The sequence below is a fragment of the Pteropus alecto genome, unplaced genomic scaffold, assembly GCF_000325575.1.
Source record: "Pteropus alecto unplaced genomic scaffold, ASM32557v1 scaffold157, whole genome shotgun sequence".
Taxonomy (NCBI): Eukaryota; Metazoa; Chordata; class Mammalia; order Chiroptera; family Pteropodidae; genus Pteropus; species Pteropus alecto.
Window position 1 is genome coordinate 1,671,041 of NW_006440626.1, and position 20,779 is coordinate 1,691,819.

Here is a 20,779-nt window from a genome sequence, read left to right on the forward strand (position 1 = left end):
AAAACTCTTCTTAAGAGAAGAGAGAATGCAAGACTGTAGGATGCAATTAAAGACATTAAAAAAAGAAAAAAAGAAAAAAACACATCCTAAGCCCCAGGCTGTTTGCTCTCCTGCCGTCACCACCTAAGCCAGGCACAGTCTGTAAACCTGGGTGCTGTGACGTCAGAACATCTGGTCTACCCAGTCGGGCGTGACTAGTGTGTCTGTTGGACACCGAGTGACTGACACAGGCTTATGGGACTACCCGGGTGCCTTGGAGGTTATAGATGTAGCCTTGGTCATTCCAGAAGCAATTAGTAAGTAATTAAAGGTACCGAGCTGCTCTCTTGGTCCGTAACATCCACGAAGAGGAGACGCAAGTGATGGGTAGGTTTATTTTCTTATATAGACACATTTCCATCAAAAATGAAATCTAAAAAATTACGGCTTGAGGAATAAAGAAACAGTTGCCAGAATCACAACCACCTCATAAACATACCTTAACGTTGTAACACCGCATTAGCATGAACAAATGTACTGGAATGCAGACTGTTTGCCTAATAAGACGACTGTGTCAAACTCAAAATGAGGCCATTTACTAAAACATACAAGCGTTCGGTTAATTGGCAGTACTCTCCTAATCTCGCTTTTATCAGGTCTACCTTGGTGCTCTTGGTATTAATTGCCTATTATAGCAGGTATTTGAACACATCTTCTCTTTCATCTGAAGAAAATATTAGCATATCGCAGAGCTGTTGGGACAGATTGCATCTGAGGCACTTTCTCCTCCCCGCAGAAAAGCCTATCAATCATAACTGAATATAGTGATTAATAATGTCACAGCTCTTACGCTCGTGTCTCGTGCAACTGAATGAAGAACAGGGCTTACATTTTGATCTAGAGAATTTCACATAACAAAATAATCAGTTGCCATTTAAAAAAAAATTATCTCGAAAACACTTCTACCCCAGACCTATTTTTGGTTGCTCTATTATTAATTTACTAAAGACTTCATCGGGAGACAAAAGCAAAGATTCTGTTATATGAGGATTTGTAATTATTTCGGACTAAGTTTATTTAACAAATAATAATATCTTATCGTATGTGGCAAATCAGTAGTACAAACAAGATTGTGGGGGTAAATGTTTAACACAGTGGGGTGCAGGGGAAGCGGGCTGGAGCACTTGGACTTCCCTAGCTGAGTGTGCGACACACACAGCCGAGTGGCCCAAGCAGCCTTTCTGCAGACTGGTCCGTCCGTGAACCGGGGAAGCTGTTGCAGAGTGCTTGCGGTGTTGAGAGAGTCTACGTGAGAATAACCATGAGGTGAACTTACCACACTGCCGGAAGTGACTCAGAACGTCAGGAGTTTGCATTTCGAGGAGCTGAGCCGCATGGAAAGTCGAGCGATGGTGCATTTGAAGCTGCAGAGGGGAAGGGAGAGAGGGCGATGTGCTGATGGTGTCTGCGTTCACGCCTCCGTCTGAAGCTCTGGCCACATCATTGTTCACAAGGAAAATCAGAACTTGGACTCTCCTCCTCACCCCCCCCAGAAGCTTTATTCCCTTGACCACCCCTTCACCCCCCCGACTCTGGTAAATGGCTTTACCGTTCACTGAGCCATTCAAGCAGACACCTAGGACCAACCTTCATACCCATTTCCCCGCCTGGCCCCTCTCCCATGTCTAGCCCTCCAGCCAGTCCTGTTGGCTGTATCCAGAGGTCTTTCCTGAACTCACCCACCTCTCTGCATCCCACCGCCATCGCTGCCCCCGCCCCCTTTGCTTTGTCAACAACCCCTGGACTGCTTTTCCTGTTCCCACTCGTCCTTATGATCTGCGTTCCATCCGACACCCAGAATTAGCTGTTCCAGACGTGAGTCAGGGCCCTGGAGACCCCCCTGGGAGGCCCGCGGCTTTTGGCTGCCTGGCTCACGGCGCTCACCACGAGGGATCCCTCCAGGGTGGTGTCTGAGTCACTGTCGACAACTGTGTTTTCCTCAACACTCAGAGCATCCTGGGAGTTTTGCTTCCTTGTTTACTTGTTTACTGCTAGGATACGTGTCCCCTGGGAGCGGGCGCCTTCTCCTGCTCGGTGTTGTGGCTTCAGTGCCAGATAGAAACCCAGTGACTAGTTACTGGATGGAGAAACAAGCTTCGCATGGGAAGTGGCCAGTCATGGGGACAGCTGGGGAAGCGGCCTCTCAGGCTGGAGTCAGAGTGGGACTCGGTCCTGGGGGTGGGGGGCGCACAGGGTGAGGTGCGGGGTAGCTTTCGGGGTCGCGGCCTGGAAATGGGGCCGGTGGGGAGATGTCGGGGCAGCGGGCAGATGAGCTCGTGACTATCCTGAGCCCAGTTCTGTCTCTCAGGGCAGGGCGGGACAGACCGAATTTGGAGGGGAGGCTGGAGGAAAAGAGCGGTGTCTCTGACTTGGGGATTAACCCTAAGGCACGCTGCAGGGTGTGGCGGTGGGGTGGCGGGGTCTCACCGAAGGCCTGACAAAGGGACTGTGGCCTGAGAAAGGGGTCTTAGGCAGGTGTCAGCAGTACAGTGGACACATGTGAGAGAGCAGCTGGGGGCGGGGCCCCTATGGTCAGACCTTGGGGTAACCCGGCACTCTCGTCTCCAGTCACCACCGTCAGCCTGCCCTGGCCTAGTGCCTCTGGCCTGTGGGGGGCACACCGAGTTCCTAGGAGGTGACTGGCTCGCCCCTCCTGGTGAGCAGCTCTGTCCTGTGAGCGACGCCTGTGCTGTCTGGGGTGGAGCCCGTCCTACGAGCGTGTGCTGGGTTTGCAAAACAGGAGAGAGACGGGAAATATTTCTTCTAGATTTGGCACCCTTTTAAGTCCCTAGATATTTAGATTTGCGGCTCATTTTCATAGCTGTGTCAGAAGTTCAATGGGTAGCTAGAATTTCTTACTAGAAATCTTTAAGCCATATGTTGCAGGCAGACATTTTAAAAATGAAAATCAAATGTGGGGAAGATTTACATGGCCTGTGGTGCATATATATATAACAGCAAGTTTTTCTTTTCACCTCGGCTGCAAGGAAACCCGAAACTGCGTGTTTGGATTTTCTGCTCCGTTATAGCAACTATGACTTTTAGGTTGATTGAGCTCTTTTCGAGTCAGCTCCCTTTTCTCTGTTTTCCTGGTTCTCACTCAGATGTCTCTTTATGTAAGCCTGCTCAAGTTTTGGTAAAGGCAGGGTTTGCATACGTGCGAGAAGCAACCGCCTAGTCCCCGGCCCCTGGGGGGAGCACTAGCCCCCTAAGACAAAGAATCGCCGGGAGGCACGGAGGTGCCGCCTTTGTTAAAGGTGAGGGATGCCTGCCCGCTCCTCCCACATGTCCCCAAGTCGAAAGTGTGCATTTACGAGGTTCTGAATGCAGTCTAATTTTTTCCTATCTGGTTTGGCTCATCTCTACCAGCTGGTAAATAGGAAACGTTCGCGGTAGGAAGCCAATGCTCTGCAGAGTGTAAACAGATGGAGTCGATGTAAAGTGACGAGTTAGACTGTGCTGCTGAGAATATGGAGCCAACACTCGGAACAGAACAGTCAAGCTCCTTATTCCGTTCCAGTTCGTTTAGTCCTGAATAGCGCGTCATATCTGCACAGCTGTGTTGTTCTTTCTTTCTCCTCCTTTCTTTCTTCTGGGTTGATAATGACAATTTCAAAGAAAAACTTTAATTAAAGATTTTATACGAAATAGCCGAAAGTAGAATAATAAGGAAAATGAGCGTTGATGTGTTTATTGTCAGAGAACTCCTTTTTCATGGTTTCATTAAAAAAAAATTTACTCCTTAAATTTAAAATGGATTTAGTCGTGGTGACAGAAAGGTGCCAGACTGCCAGCAGCGGGTGCTGAACCCGTCCGCTTCGCTGCAGAGCCAAGACCTGGGCGCTGCTAGCAGCCCCCTCCCCTTGGGGTCCTGTCCGAAGGCAGGCGGGTGGGGTGGGGTGCGGTGCCGACCCACTTCTGCCAGAAACCGGGCAAGGAAAAGGTGGTTCCGGGTGAGGAACTGAACAGGAAACAGCTAGACAGGAGCTAATAAGACGACGGTCGTGGAGGGTTTAAGTTCCTGAGCGTGGAGGGGCTTTGCCTTCCTCCCGGAAGGGCCACGGCAGGGCCAGGCCCCGAGAGCGACGACTCGCAGCCCGCGTGGGGAGAGGCCGGGCCCCAGCGCCAACGGCTTGGGTCTTCCCTCACATCCGTTAAAGTCTGGGTGGTTGTATTTATTTGGGTTCATAGCTTTCCCTCCTGCAGCTCAAAGTGCTATAAAAAGAATTTTAAACAAAGAACTGTAGAGTAATAATAACATCCACTGTCAGCAGTTTACTGAACCATCTGAACTCAGTGGGGTACGAACACGAAGCGGTTTGATTCTTCGCTTTGCACCGTTCTGAAGTGGGTGCTAGCAAATCTGCCTTCTTTGTCCCTTAAGGATACCTTAGGCTTTCTGGTCACATTTAGTATCGGCAAGGCCAGCTCAGGCTAGTCCACTTTTAAGCCTTGAGGTGAGAGCCAGCTCAGCGGGCTTCTCCGCCCCTCGTTCTGGCTCCAGGGACCTGCAGCTTGGGGGCATGGTGCTTGCACTTCCGTCTCTCCCTCTTTCTGCTTCCTTTCTCCCAGTTTGCTGGGTCTGTGATGAGGGCTGAGGAAAGGGAGAGTCTCTCTCCCTCCACGCGTTCCCTGGGCCCACGGCAAGGCTGCTCACCCACAGGGCATGTGGGGAGCGATCAGCGCTCCGGAGGCCTCGAACCAAATGGTTTCCTGGTGAGGACGGTCAGCTCTGGGTCAGCCCCTCTCCTCCTCCGCTCTACTCCAGGCTGCTCACGCCCCCTCACCTATAAGCCGCCCCTGGGAGCAGGACAATTCAAGCTTCTACCTTTCTTGATCTCCACTTAACCCATGGAAAGTCCACTCGTCCTATCCATGCCGATGATAGGCATGCAGATTGCTCTAATCCGCCCCTCCTGCCCTGCTTCCTTGTCTCTGTCCAATTCTTGGTTCTTGTCCCTGGGAAGATGCAGAGCAGATCACTGAGTCCACTGGGCAGTAGATGCCCACCTGCCCTTTTTCAGGCACCTCTCCTGTCTATGCAAGGATTTCCTTGGCTTATGAAAGCTTCCTCCCCGTGAACGCTGCAGTTGCCCTGTCCGTCCATCCATCCACCCACCCATCATCTACCCTTTCCTCTGTCCATCCATACATCTATCCATTTATCTACTCATCATCTGTCTGTCTGTCCATCCATCCATCCATCCATCCATCCATCCATCCATCCATCCATCCATCCATCTATCCATCTATCCATCTATCTATCTATCTATATCTATCTATATCTATCTATCTATCTATCTATCTATCTATCCGTCCATCCATCCATCCATCCATCCATCCCTCCATCCCTCCATCCCTCCATCCCTCCATCCCTCCATCTCTCCATCACTCCATCATCCCTCATTCCACCCATTACCCATCTGTTCATCCACTCAACAAACAGTCATTGATCTAGGCTCTGTTCTTGGCCCCAGACTCTTGCCCACTCGAGGCCTTCCGCCTTCTCAAGGCTTATGTTAACTTAGATTAAGCAGCAGGGCAGCGAAGGAGTTGGAGGAGTTTGCTGGGGCGGTGGGTAGTTGTGCTGGCTCAGCCACTTACTGTTCCCCGACACGGGTGTGTGGCTTCTGCTTATGTGTATCTGTCCTCGGCCTTCAGTCGCAGTCAGCAGTTGTGTCACACCACATTTGCTAAGCATGTCCCCCGTGAAGCACTGGCACACACGCGCTCATTCACCTCAGCCACACACCGCTGCAGCACCTCGTTCACCCCCATTTCACAGATGAGGAAACGGAGTTGAGAGGAGTCAGGTCGCCGTTCCAGGTCACCTGTGTAATGGCGCGGTGCTGGGGTTCAGAGTCTCATTTCAGAGCCTATGGCTGGGAATGCACTATCCTGCCCCAAACTGTGGGGCCTGGCTGCCTGTGACGGCTGGGACCGAGTCTGACACAGGGGTAAGGAAGGTGGCTGGGCCGAGAAGACTTTGGGCGACTTCTGAAGAGGCCCATTTCCTGGCGCCTGAGTCTTTAAAGTCGTACCTCGCTCTTCTTCTGGCTTTCTGAATCCTCGGTGCCTCTGCTTGTGTGTGTGTGTATGTAAAGCCCCCGACACTTACCACCCACTCACACGTGTGTGGGGGTTCACGGGAGAGGGTGGAACAAGGGTCGTAGACTTACGCGGTAAAGGTAGTAAACATTTTTATCTTTGGAGACCGGGTGTTCTGCCCACTTGCTCAACTCTGCCCATGTGGGGAAGTAGTCAGAGGCAATATGTAAATAAATGGCGTAGGTGGGCGCCAGTTACATTTACTTAGGATCCTGAAATTTGAAATTTACATAACTTTCACATGTCAGAAAATATCATTCTTTCGATTTTTCCAACCATATAAAAATTCAGGAACTAATGTTAGCTTGCAGGCGAACGAAACAGGCAGTGGGCAAGAGTTTGCCACCCCTGGAATGTGGGAAAGGAAGTCGGGCTTCCATAGGGAGTGGAGCGGGGATGGGGGTGCAGCTAGGAGAGCGCCCTTTCTCAGGCCTGGCTCTGGCAGTCACGGCCAAGACCGCATCTTCTTTTCTGAGATGCGTGCTGGCGTTGCAGGGAGGAAGCGAGAGGCAGTGGCCCTTGTCCTATCGTTAACTCGCACCGTTCTCCCCTCTCCCCTGTGGATTTGTGGATTCGGAGTCTCCCCTCTTACCTCAGAGCAGTGGGGGTCTGAAGGGCAGGGATGGAGAGCCTGGAGAGCACAGGCCAGACGGAGTCGGGAGGGAGCTGGGTACCAGATCCAGGCAGAACTACGCCAAGATGTCAAGACAGAAGTCAGGGAGCCAGTGATCAGATGGAAATGGACTAGGGAGAGCAGCAAGGGAAGCCACTGGATCCTGCCCCAGAGGGGACAGTGGCAGGTGTAGGCAGGGCCTCCGGCAGCAGTCACAGCGTGGTGACTCGCTCTGCAAATAGTGGCGGGCACGCACTTTTCCAGGTGCTGTCCTAGGCCCCACGATACAGCGGCAACAAAACCAAGTCCTCCTCCCTGGAGTTTTCATTTCAGTGGAGGAAGAAAGACAACCAACAGAGAAAGAAACGTGGCCCGTCCAGGTGGCCCATCCAGGTGTGGGTGAATGCAGAGGAGAGAAACGAAGGGAGTGGTGAGGGCGGATTGAGTTTGTGCTTCAGCACGGGCAGGTGGCGGAGGCAGGACCGAGGCTGCAGGAGGGCGGAGTGGGGGCGCTGTCCAGCAGGAGGCCAGGCCGCAGTCTTGGCCAGTGAGTGTGTGGTGTGTGTGAGGAGCAAGGAGCCCAGGACCCGGAGCGGAGTGGGAGGCGAGAGCAGGAGGGGTGAGGTGAGGTCGAGAAGGCTTGAGGGGCCGGTCAGACCCTGTAGGGCTTGGCAGGCTGGGCCAAGGCGAGGACTGTCCAGCCCACACGCGGGCCCTGCTGTGCTTGTGACCTGAAGTGGCTCAGTACGCAGTACATATGGCTGGAGCCAGGGCCTGTGGGGGCAGGAGCTCGTGATCACGAGAGCGGAGCTGGGGTGGAGGGTCGGGTAAACAGGAGGCTCAGAGACGATTGGCTCCTAGTGCTGACTTGTCCCAGTTACACCAAAATGGCAGATGTCTAGCCGGCCTCGAAAGGAGGTGGATGTTCCACACCACCCTTTTTCCCTTTTCCCCTCCCACGCTCTTCTCCCTTTACAAGGCAGCAGGGAAGTGGGGCGGGGCACGGCATGGTCACTGTGACCCCCGCCATGTTGTCCTTCATGCCTTTTTCTTCTCTCCCGCACGGGACGAGGCTCACGCACCGCGGCCCTAACTTAGTTGCCTCTGATAAGCCTCACCATGTGCAGCTCACTTCGGATCCTGCCAAACTTTGGTCTGACACACGGTAAGGAACCTGGAGACATACCTCTGGCGGGCGTGGGTTCTGTGCCAGCTGCCTTCCCTCCCACAGTCCACGCTGGGGATCCGCGCGGGCTGCTCCGGGGTGTTAGAAAGCACAGCGCCTCACGCCCTTCATTCCGCGGGGGCGGCGAATCGCGACGTGGCCGCAGCCTGGGTGCTGGAAGCAAGTGCCTGTGGCTAGGGCTCTGTTCTCTCAGAGAAGTGACAGAGCTGAGGTGGACACTCCGTCGGCCGATGCCACGCCTGCTCTTCCTCGCTTGGTACCCTCAGTTTCGGGTGCTAACTTGGTCTCAGCCAGGGCCCTCTGCTTGTGAGAAGTGGGAGGCGTGCGTGCCGCTTAGCACAGACTTTGCACGCAGCCGACATTCAATTACTATTTGTGCAATTATATTATTGTCATCTTTATTGCATTTGGCATTGGCCCGAGGAGGTATTTGCAGGTGTGTAACCAGGCTTCCTCAGTGTGGCCTTTTTCCCAGCAAGTGAAAGGAAGATGGACTCATCGATCCACTCAAACAAGTGCTTCCTGAGCGCGCGCACTCTGCCAGCTGCTGTTCTGGGCCCCGGGGTGAAGTGGTGATCAGCATGCTGCTCTCAGGAAGCACAATTGCCCGGGGACAGTCACTGCAGACAAGTGTTACGTTCATTCGTGAGAAGTGCTTCGAAGAGGAAACGAGGGTTGGGGGTGGGGCCCTAACGTATAGGTGTGGTCAAGGGGGGCCTTATTGGTGAGGTGACACTTGGGCCAAGACCTGAATGAAGTAGGGAGGAGCCAGTGGCTCTGGGGAAGAATGTTCCAGGCAGAAGGAACAGCAAATGCGAGGGCCTTGGGGCAGGAGGCAGGGGCCCGAGGGGGCGGTCCAGGGCATGCGAAGGCCTGGGCTGGGCAGCTGGGGGAGGTGGGGCGGGAGCACTGCCACGAGCCAGTCTGAGCGGCCCGCAGGTTACGGCGGGAGCTGGTCTGCACCTGGATGCGATGGCGCCTCTGGAGGGCTCTGGGCAGAGGGGGCCACGCTCAGACGCTCGTTTACACCGGACGCCTTGGCCGCTGTGTGGACGGATAGCTGAGTTCAGTGTGGGAACTGGAAGACCAGCTGGGAGGCCCTTACATCGCCCCGCAGAAGGAGGGCTGCTAGGCTCTCGCGATGGACCGGGTATGGGACGTGAGGAGGGCCTGGCAGGGAGGGTCTGCCGTGTCCTGGGATGGGGGCTGGGGCAGGTGGTGTTTGGTGAACCTGGGGTGTCTGCTAGGCTCTCAAGGTTGATGTCGCTAGGCACTCAGTTGGACATCCTAACCGGGGCTCACATTGACGCCGGGGCTGGGGATAGACCTCTGAGAGCCACCAGCTGGTCTTTAAAGCCACAGGCAAGCTCCAGGAGTAAGTATGGTGAGGGGAGCAAAGATGCCCGAGGACATGGGCATGAGGGTGGGAGGGGCCATGGGTGGCCAGTGGTCTCGAGTAGGGGCAGCCAGGTGAGTGCTCGATGGCCCATCCTCTCCAGCCGGAACGCATTTCCCTCAGAATCCGGCTGCACTTGCACTTGGTCTGGGACAGGACGGGAGAACCAGACTGTCCAGGATCCGGCCCTCCCGGCCGCTCATCGCTCTTCCTCCACAGTCCCGTCTTGGCCTCACACCCTGCCATGGAGAACACCCTCCTGCCAGCCTGGGAGGTCGCCTAGTGCTGGTGCAGTCAGCACCCAGCCACCCTCCTAGCTCAGATGCCACCTCCTGCAGGAAGCCCGCAGAGGGCTCTGGCTAAGTGCTTGTTCTCTCCTGCGAAGGCCCACAGCTCCTCGTGCGTCTCTGTCATTCGGCTCTTGTTCCCAGGGCCCATTTACTTCTATGTCTTATCTCCTCTGCAAGGTGGCAGTTAAAGGATTGATCAGCATCTAGCAGGGTGATGTTGGGTGACTCGTGTAGCCTCCCCGAACCTCAGTTTTATCGAAAAGTAGGGTTGTGGTCGTACTGGCTTCCCGTGGGTTGGGAGGAGGCAGCCACGTGGCTCCGTGCTCAGCACATGTAGCGTCCCAGTGGGTGTTTCTCGACTCTCAGTGTGAGTAGCTTAAGGGCAAAGCACAGCTCGTGGCTCTCTGCGTCCCCATGGGGCCTGTCCCAATACTTGCCACGTTCGTGTGCCCAATAAAGATACGTTTGCTGAATTTGGGAAAGATCTCTATAAAACTTCTCTGTAATATCTTTTAAAAATTCAGAGGAGTTGAAATATAGTCATATTTTTCATTCAGCTCTTAGTTCCTAGTTTGCATATAGCCATGAAAAATAAAAATTGTACAAGTCCAGGTATGCCAGAACTGTAGTTTTTAAGTATCAATTAACAAAAAAGATTTTTCGTATGGCTTACAAGGGAACGAATTGTGTATGAGATTTACTGCTTTACATCAGGAAGCGTTTCTTAAAAACCTACTAAGACCGTTTACAGAGAAAATGGCCTTGAAAACATTCAATAAATGCAGAGTGTTCTCTTTTTTTCCCATAGACATGTCATTTTGCAGTACATACGATTGTTAGTTTTTGAAAGCATTTTATTTTATAAGAAGCATTTAAAAACTTTCACTTTTTTTAAATGACCATTTTGGTTTTCAACACCGGATCTTTTGACTTTTCCTAAATCACTTTTATACACAGATTTTCAAAAACATTAAAACTATTATCAAAGCTCTTAAGCTCATCGACGCGAACAAGACCTGTCTGATCCAGCTGCACGAGCTGAGGAGGGTTCTGGAGACCTTCTGTCTGAAGATGGAAGACGATGAATTCAAAAAGTAAGTGAGTGACGGTGTGGCGAGCGACCGCTCAGTGGAACTCGAACCCAGTTTCCAAATGGGACATCGGGCGCACCGCGCCCAGCACGACCCTGCCTCCCGCCTCCTGCGTCCGCACGGCTTTTAAAATAGGCGCTTGTCATTTGGCCTTTCTCCCGCATTCTCCACGTGCGCTCCACGGATTCTCAGAAATATGAGAGCCAGCGGTTCCAATTCCTTAAGTGCCCTGGGGCGCGAGCGTCATCTGGTCTGCAGACTTAGTGCATCGCGATTATTTAAGCGATCCGTCACCAGCCGTCTCTCTTTTCCTGGCTGGCACCACACCCTCCACCCCATGTGTTGCCAGCTCACAGCTGACTTTTACTCAAAGCCTGGGGTTAGGAGGAGAAGGACGCATTTCAGGGTTTATTCATCCGTCGATGTGTTCCCTATTGCATCCTGGTATAACAACCAGAACTTAATTTTCCTCTGAGGACTATTACCGCTGAGGTTGGGGTGGGGGTGGCGGGCGTCGCAGCAGGGGACAGTGAATAACTGAACATTTAGCTGTTCTTTCATGTTTGAAAGCCACTGCCACCTGCTCCTGACTCGAGGGCAGTGTGTGGAAGCTGGCACGAGCATTTTTTTGAGCCTCCAGTAAACTCCAGATCATGTAGAAGAAGCCAGACATTTTGGCGTCTGTAGCTACTTGAGTTTTGTGTTCAAGCCAGTCTAGGGTGGGTCCCTGTTTAACTTAATGTTCACAGCACTTAACCGGGTGACATTCTCCCTCCTCCTGTCTTTCCCCCTTCTCTGAATATCTGCCAGGCCACTAACAAAAGTACCGAGCCTGCAGTTGTAAATCGCTATTAAAACATGTCGCTGTGGTTCCTTACATAAAGACGTGGCTTCCGCCAGGAGCGGACGAGATTGCTTCTGTGGCAGGAAGTCAAGAGGGCATGTGCCCATGCGATGGGCACTGCAGGGTCTGAAAAGCAAGAGACTTTTAAAAGAAAGTGGGAGACTTTTTTGAAAAATGGATATTTCCTAGTCTTTTGAATAATTTCTTCTTTTTTCCTCTTTATAACCCACCTCAGAATATAAAAGCCATAATAGATGTTTTAATTTTTACATCTTTCCGGCTGGGAAAGTGTCCAGAATAAGATCCAAACAAAACAAATTAAATAATTTTGTGCACGCAATTATAGAACAGAAGCAACACTCTTTTAAAACAGGCAATCAAAAAACAAAACAGTGTTTTATTTGACAATAAACCTTGTGTTTGGCACTGCAGTCTCCAACCTAGTAAATCTATAAAAAATGTTACTGTCTGTTTCCCCATCTCATAAGTATTGAATAATAAAGAACTCCACAAATTTTTATTCGAGATTTTCTTAAGCCTCAAAAACAATACCGTTTTCATAAGATTTGAGAAACTTAATAGAATTGCTTTCCTTTAGAATGGAAATGCAAAAGATCAAAGTAGCCCATTTCTTCAATTGCTTTAATGTTTTTCTTGTTGAGGCTCAAGAATATACTCCTTCCTTGAGAAGCTGCTTCAGTATTAACTTTGCCTTTTTAGTTTTGAGCAGGAAACACAATGCATTTTTGAATCCCCCCCCCCCTTTTTTTTTTAAGTCTAACAGCTTTCTATTTAATATCAGCTGTCGGTGCCAGGTGTGGGGGGAGGGGCCTGGGCTTTGAAGTCAGGCACGCTGGGAGTCAGGGCTGTGCCCTGCCTGGTTCTAGGGCCTCGGGAGGCTCCCCAGCCTCTCTGAGGCTCAGTTTTCTCTTAAAGAAATGGAGACTGAGGAGCCCGCCTTGCAGGGCTGGTCCAAAGATTCCACGTAAGATACAAAGTATGCCAGTGATGCACCAGGCACATAGAAGGTGCTCGATTCACGATGACGATATCCTAACCGTAAAGATCCCATCAGTACCCTTTACTCTTCGATAAACAGCTTTGGTTAGGCTGCAGAACATCATCCAGTCTACAGAAGCAGGATTTTATGCTTAATTGGAGGATCCTGAGACCCGCTGGGTTTTGTTTTTCCTTTCCCGACTCACACTGCCTTACCTACCCTCCATTGCCTGCAGGCCAAAGTGCTCACACCCAGGTGAAACAGTTTATGAGCAGCCTGAAAAACTCACTTGCTCACTAGAGGTCAGCCCGCTGCCTGAACTGATGCTTGAAGCCCAGGCACAGGTCCAGGTGGTGACAACGAAGAGGTTTATGGGGCTATTGGCGTCCTTCCCTTTGCCCCTGAAGTCGTAGGCCTGGGTCTCTGCAGACGTGTGAGTTCTCCTGCCTAGAGCTCGGGTCCCTGGGAACATAGCTTTGCTTGTTGCATCTCAGGAATGCTTCTGTCTCCCAGGCCTTTATTCTTGTCAGAAAGCCTTTTGAGACACTGCGTGCGTGGGCAGTACAGGGGCTTCGTTTTTGAAATTTCATTTGTAGGAACATTAGCACGAATTATGTCTGTCTGTGCCCAGTGAATACGTGGCAGCTGTTGTGAATGTGGGCGGGCCGGGCATTAGGAGAGGCCGGGATCCTCTCAGAAGCCAGTACCTGTAAACCAGAAAGCTGGAGACGAGATTTTTGTCAGCATGTGACATTTTCCTGGAGCAGCGGCGTAGCCAGCGCTTTCTCTAGGGCTGCCACTCAAAAGGGAGAACACTAGGTGCCGCTTCTGGGGTCCCGAGCTTACAGCCTTCTTTTCACAAGACAGACACTGTGGATGAAAGATGGAGCTATTTCAAGAGTTTCAGTGTTAACATCTGGCAGCTATCATATCTCAAGATAATTTTTCTTATTAGAACAATAGACAAGATTCATCAAAGTGGAAAAAGGTATGCACTGAAATGAATACATGACATTACTCTTTGTTAAATTTGGAAAACAAAAATAACAAATACTTTCAGTGATAATTACTAAATTTTTAGAAAGCAGCATGAAATTGGGTAATTATAGAAACCAACACATGTGGAGATAATGTAACCAAACATTTAAAAACTGTCAATTTTTTTTATAAATGTAATAATGCAGAAATTGTCTAGAAAACCATTTATCAAGTGGCAGATTTGAATAATTGGAAAACAATTCCAAACATCCTATTTATCTTAACTTTAAAAAAAAAAAAAAGAGTATCTCAATATATTCCAAGGCGAAACGTTGCATATGCATAAAAATTTTCTTTGTACTTACGGAAATCATAGAAAATGCCAAGACAGCCCCCTCCCCTCCCACCTGCCACAGCTGACTGCTTTGAAGCAGTATGTCGTCTTGGGCCTCAGTTTCTCTGATGGGATGATATGCTTGGTCAAGAAGATAGGCTAGGTTTTCCCTTCCACCCAGCTCTAGGTTCCTCTGGTTATAGAAACTTTGTTAACTGTCTCCTGGCCCAGATCCATTCTCCCCAATTATTAAAGGAAAGTGGGACCTCCTTTTGCTCTGAGTGCAGAGGTGGCTCCCGTGCAGCATAAGCCCTGGCCGCCCCCTGTGGCGTTGCAGGCTGAGACGTCCCTGTCCCACTCAAGCCTGTATGTAGCCACCGCTGGGCTGAGTAAAGTGATATTCTTGCATTTTTAAATAAAGCATAGCGCTTCCTGAGGCTTACTTTTCGTCTGAGCTGCAGCTAGAAACGCGCGTTAAAATAGACATCAGCCCTGGGGTAGAGGGCACCCTAGCAAAATCTCCCCTTAAAATGGACATCAGCCCCGGGGTAGAGGGCACCCTAGCAAAATCTCTCTTCATTTTAGAGTCTCTATCGTACTTTCTGATCACTAAGGCATATTTCTATTTTAGGTTTGCACAACAGTACAACATCGATAAAGATACCACAGTGGATTATATTGTCTTTTTGAAGAACCTCAGTATAAATAACAACTTGAACCTTAGGTATTCTGTGGGAAACCAAGGTACGCATTTTTAAAGTACATAGCTAAAGGTTTCGACATCCTTTGCCGTGGTGGTCCCTCTCCTGTGAACCTGTCCTGCAAGAATACTGCCAAACGTGGAAAAAGCATTGTCCCCAAAGGTAGTCACGGCATCGTGATTTACGACAATAACACACGTGCCTAACGGAAGGAAGAGGGTGAGTCCAGCACACCCGCACGGCTCAGCGGGCCCCACGAGCCGTGAGGTTCCCAGTGACGTGGAAACGTGTGCGGAACACCAGCGAATGATTGCAGGGATGTTCCAACCTTCAGATTATCTTTAAGTAATGTGTCTTGGGTGTTGTGTGGCCCTTTCTGCTGCTTCTGTATTTTCAAAATCTTTTGATAATGAACACGTTATTCCTTTAACGATGGGGGAAAATCTTATCATAAAAGGGCAGATAGCGTCAAGCCGTTCCTACAGCCGGACCGGCCACACGCAGCCAGGCTGTGGGTGGGCCTGTAACCTCAGGAAGTGTCCTTTCTCCAAGCTAGCCACATGGACACAGCGCCCAGAGCGGTCCACCTGCTGGGGGGTCCTGGGGAGAGCAGTTCCCCAAGGATGCATGTGTGAGGGACGCCACTGGAGAGTCTCCCTTTCAGCCCTTTGGTCGTCAGAAGCAAGTGGTTTCTTGCCTCAGAGGTTACCACCTGTGGCTCCTTCCAGAGGGGTTGTCACTGTGTGGTTTCAGCTTAATTCAGCACTACAGAAATTCACTGAGCACCTTCTCTGAGTCTCAGATCTGCTTCACTAGCAAGCTCAAACATGACAAATTTTCAGATTTCATCTCGGTTTCACTCAGACAGTTTATAGCAGACTCCAGGACTCTGCTCTTTAAAGCCTCCCAAGTTTGGGAAGTTACTAGACAAGTAATCTTTCAAGGACCCTTTTGTCCCTACGTTTTGTTAGTTCATGTGCAGGTCCTCTACTACTAGGCCCTTCATTGGTTACAAAACCAAGTAATCTATCTTTAAGAAGCGTGTGTGTGTGTGTGTGTGTGTGCACGCATGTGTATTGCTATATAATATAGGGCAGATATGTTGTGTATATATTTAGTAACATACATATTAAATATAAAATAAGTCACATAAAAAAGAATAATAACAAGCATCTCTTTATTGAGCTGTGTAGATACTTTATACACCTTGATTTTAATTTTGATTTCCTTCAGTAGCTGTGTGGGGCAGGTATTAGTATTCCCTTTTTCAGGTGAAAAAACTTGGACACGTGGGTTACAGATGAATTTCCCAACATCACACAGCTAGTTTGTGATGGAGTCGGGATTCGAGCTGCTCAGCTCCCCAACGAGCTATTTAAATGCCTGTGAGAGAGAGCAGATGTCATGGGGTGTTCACAGGAGGAAGAGGGGTGGCCACTTAAGAGCTGGGAGGCACCTTGGCAGGACCAGGGCTCACCGATGTGTGGGACAGACACTGAGAGAGTGAGCCCTCGGGGGGGACATGTTTGTCTGAAGCATGGGCTGTGCAGTTAGCCCGAGTGGGATAGAAGGTGGCATCTAGCCTGATTGGGAAGGGCTCTCATCACAAAAAAGTTTATATGCCAATTCGATCGCCATAACAGTTGGCCCCGCCCAGTGCCGCGTGAAGGCACCAGGCCAACCATGTTTCTGTACCGTCTCTTTTCATTTCGCCGCAGCCACGTGAGGTGGGCATGGAACCAGAGGGGTATAACAATGACGTCAGTGATCAAACCAGTCCTAAACACCCAGAAATAACCACTCAGCATTAATCCCGGCCCCTTTCCAGGCAGATCCGTGGAGAGGAGGGACAGATGGAAAGAGATACATTTGTAGAACGTTTCTCCTTGGTTACAGCTCATTGCCCAAAGAATTATTTATCCCTGAGTTTCAGTCGTATGGCTAGGATGAATCTTGGTGTTGAGCTTTCTGTATCAATTTTCCAAAACGCGGTGTATTTTCAATCTGCAAATTCAGTTATTTCTTTATGTCCGGTTTTTGATGCTATTATGTATCTTTGAATATCTTCCGTTCTATTTTTCAGATTTTTAACTTCAGTGGCACAAATTCTTCTTCCGTTGGATTGTTTCTGTCTTCTATATCAATTACATTCTCTCAAAGCACTTTATCCTCTTCGTCCTTTTCCTCTGTATTCTCGATGATCACCTTAGGTCTTTTATCTGTACCTGTAATTTTAGGTCTGTTTCATTCCTTGCTGTGTCTGCTTTATTACTCTTATATTCCTTTGATCTACTATATTACTTTTCATCTCATTTTGTTGTTTATCATCTTCTTTTATTGAATTTATGTTCTTATTAAGATGTTCTGTAAAGTAATTTTGTACCTTGAGTTCCTTTTCTTCCAAAAGGGGATCTTTGCCTTTTTGCATTATGCTCCTCTTCTTCCTTCTCTATCCACCTATCCTCTCCCCTGACATTTCCTGTAGAGTTCACATAATTTCAAGAAATTTGGATAAATTGAGTGTTTTATTTCATCACATTTTTAATGAATCAGAATCTATCTTCAAATAATATGCTAATTCACGTGACTGTAGGGAAGTGTCAACAACGTCTTCCCAACTCTCCCCTCCTGTCCTTTGTTCTGTCGCTGCCATGCATTGTACTTTACAAACGCTGCAGACACGGAATACATTGCTACAACTTCTGTTGTTCTGCTGACAGTTCCTGTGTTCATTCAGTGGGAGTATAATTTCCTTTACATTCTCAAATGCCATTTTTATTTATTTGTATTATTTTTATTTTATTTTTATTTTTTTGGGCGAGGCAACTCTTGGTTGACCTCACAGATTGCAAGGACCTTGTCAGCTTACAATCCCTTATTTTTTATTTTTTACGTCTATAGCACCTGGTCTTCCTAGGTGGTCTCCCATCCAAGTACTAACCAGGCCCAACCCTGCTTAGCTTCCGAGATCAAATGGGATCAGGCTTGTTCAGGGTGGCATGGCTGTAGACTCAAACACCATTTTTAAATTTAAAATTTTTAAATGCTTTAAAATTTTTTACCTTCTAATTCCAACATTTAAGTCATCTCAGAGTTTGGTCTTTATCAAATGCATTTTTTATTAAATATGGATCACAGTTTCCTGTTTTTTTTTTTTTTTCTTTCTCCCTCTGTATCAGTTTTGGAACTTATCCTAGATACAGTAAATTTTGCATTGTAGAGACTCTGGATTCTGTTATGTTCCTCTGAAGAATTTAAGTTTTTGTTTTAGCAGAGAGTTTACTTGGCTGCACTTAAATTCTAATCTTTGTCTTCCTTGAGGGAGTTAACACCTGAAATCTCTGCTATTTTAGCCTCAGCTGGGTTTCTAGTTATCAGCTCTACACGTCTTTGGTTCAGGGGTCAGGCAGAGATTTGGGCAGAGTGCATTCGCAGGCCAGAGAGCTTCCTCTATGCCTTTCTCTTTGGGCTTTCCCCGCCTACTTTCCAGAGCTTAGGAATAAGCTCTGTTTTCTGATTCCTAAAACCGGTAAGACCCTGCGTTTATTTCCAAATTCTAGCCACTTAGCATGGTTCCATCTGTGACTTGCCCTCAGGCAAAAGGCCACATAACAAGAAACTCAATGAGTGTTATTCTGTGCTTCCAAGTGTCAATTCCAGTTTATGTCAGTTGCTTTCCAGTGCCTTCAGATAGTCTTTTTGTTTGTTTGTTTCTGTTTTGGCCAGAGTGTATAATTGTTATCTGCTGGCTGATTGGTTCAATATGAGCCAGTCTAACACAATCGGAAGCAAAGCTTTCTGGCTGCCCATATTAAGTTTTTTTTTGCTTCAGTTTATGCTGGTAATTTTTTTTTTTCCAATTTTTGCTATCTTTTTCTTTTGCATATGTTATTAAGTATTATAAGAAGGTAAGTTCTGTAAGAGAATTTCAATTCACCATGGATGTCTCATTTTTTTCATTTTATCAATAATTAGAAGCAGGCTTTCTTTATTGGGGATTCATAAGACGATGATACATCTCACAATGAAAGACATCTTTGGTTGGATTAAATATGAGATACATGTATATTCTTCTGTATATTTCTGTTTCTGCAGCATGAGTTCAACTTCTCCTTGCTGCCTCCTAACTGGTAGTGTTGTCTACAGCACTGGCCTCGTCCAGTCTGTCTTCTATCCCTATTTATAGAGATCATTTAAAAATAAAATCTTACTTATGCCTATTTCCCTATTGAAAACATACTTAGAACTTTCATAATTGAAATTCAAATCCTTCACTTAGAAGGTAAAATCTTTTATGTGGTTGTTCTAAATTAAAGATATAGTAGTTTGGGGCTCTGGCCACGTCATATTAAAACTCTACACCGAGGCTGTCAAAACAAAGGCCTGTTTATTGGTGTAGCAGGAAAGGATGAATCACGAAAACCAGCTGTTCATCATACCCATGGCCATCCTGTCTGTTCAAAAGCCTCAGCCCCAGTGGGTGAATCTTATGGTATCAACGTATCCTTTCTGGGTTGGATCGTAATGGAAATTATTTTTTAATTTAATTAACTTATTTATATCATTGAACTTTAATTAATTGGATTGAATTAAAACACTGTATTAATTTTTGGTGTACAACATGACGATGCAATATAGGCTTATGTTGCTGAATGATTACCACATTACCTTTAGTTAACATCACCGTACATCGTCAGAAATGGAAATTATTTTATTTGGACCATGGGTTGGCTGGTTTGAATTCCTACCTTACTAACTTGCTTTGGGAAAAGCCAAGGAGTCCAGACAGCTGCCCAGGGTGATAACCCAACAAAGAAGACAGTGACTTCTATGGAACAGTTCAAAGGTCATTTCTAGGTTTAAGTATATCGGCTGATTTCTTTCTGCGTAAGCCATTAAGAAGTAGGTCTTCCTCTTTCACCAACCCAGCTTCCACGAGACGGCCACCTCCGGAGTGAGAACCTTTGTCACGTCTGCTGGCTCGCTTCTTTCTTATTTGTCTCTTTAGTCAATTTGGTATATTCCTTAGGAAGTGCCCACGGAAATGGTGTTCTCTGATTTCTTACATGTTCATGATGTATGTAGACTTTACAGTAAAAAAAATCAGTTCGTCTGGGTGTAAAATCATGGGCTCAGATTTTCTTTCCTTGTGTACTTTAAATATATCGTATGTCTACTGCGTGCCAGGCGTGCAGTCATCATCTTGTCCTCGTGGCCAGGATGCCATAGGCAGCATAGATACTATTTTCTGTCTCTTTTTGCGAATGGGAAACTGAAGCACAGGGTCGATGGCTATTAACTGAAGGTTGCAGAGCCGGTCATTGAACCCAGGCAGTGGGTTTCCAGAGTCGACACTCCTCACCCTTATACTGTTTCAAAGTTTCTGAGTTTTAAGGGACTTGGAGCTCCCACTGAGAAATGCTCTCCTTGGCACTCCAGCCTCGATGCCCGTGGGCAGATAAATACATTCTATACTGTTTCTAATGTTTCTAGATTGAAATGTTTACTTACTCGTGTTTTGATAGTATTTGTTTTCTGTGTGATGGTCTTAGAATTTGGGGGGAGATATTCTTGAGAGCTTTAATTTTAAAATATATGTCACTCGCCTTTGTTCCAAAAGTTCACTTTTATAAGTGAGTGCCTGATTCCACGTACCTCTTTGTGTACATTTCTATTTCTAATATGAACTCCTACTTTTCTATTTTCTATGAATTAGGAATGATTAGGACGAAATTTTCTAATGTATGGGGGAAATGTGATATTGCCAGGACTAATCACCCAGAGCTGTTTGCGAGTTTGCTGTTGTTCTTACCTCTGTAAGGGTGTCTCTAGTACAGGCATTTGCTGCGACCCGTTATCTACAAATGTCTAGATAGAGAGCAATGTTTTCTCAATTGTACATATTTCTGTTTTTGCTACATTTACACTCTTCATAAGCCGTCATCGTCTCGCTTATCAAGCAGCATCCATTTGGGCACACACAGAAATGATCCTGAGGGTCATTCCCTTTTAGCTGTGCTCACAGCAGGCCGAGGTAGCCGCTTAAGCTTGGATTTCTGCCCTAGCTCATTCCGGCTCAGCAGGTATCCTTCAGAGGAGACGCAAGGAGTATCGGAAAGTGGCAGGCATCACTCAGCTGCACCGAAGAGTGAAACCTGGCATGACTGTGACGAGGGAGAAGGCATCAGCCGTGGTGTCA

The 20,779-nt window shown here is 48.1% G+C and overlaps 1 protein-coding gene, 1 long non-coding RNA gene and 1 other non-coding gene across 8 annotated transcripts in view; 1 reads left to right on the forward strand and 2 right to left on the reverse strand.

The window, feature by feature from the left end:
- The window catches only part of LOC112484224, a 6,276-nt gene extending 4,365 nt beyond the window's left edge, over positions 1-1,911 (reverse strand). Inside the window, exon 1 of the long non-coding RNA XR_003047948.1 lies at positions 1,316-1,911. This is a non-coding gene — a long non-coding RNA (uncharacterized LOC112484224). The remainder of the gene's footprint in view (positions 1-1,315) is intronic.
- EFCAB6 (EF-hand calcium binding domain 6) overlaps positions 1-20,779 on the forward strand; it is a 183,415-nt gene that overhangs the window by 37,066 nt on the left and 125,570 nt on the right. For all 6 annotated transcript variants that reach the window (XM_025050627.1, XM_025050628.1, XM_025050632.1 and 3 more), the window contains 2 exons: positions 10,590-10,726; positions 14,511-14,623. In XM_025050627.1, the coding sequence (XP_024906395.1) occupies positions 10,590-10,726; positions 14,511-14,623 (250 nt within the window). The remainder of the gene's footprint in view (positions 1-10,589; positions 10,727-14,510; positions 14,624-20,779) is intronic.
- LOC112484262 lies at positions 17,473-17,591 on the reverse strand. The gene has a single exon (XR_003047973.1). It is a non-coding gene; the product is annotated as a 5S ribosomal RNA (ribosomal RNA).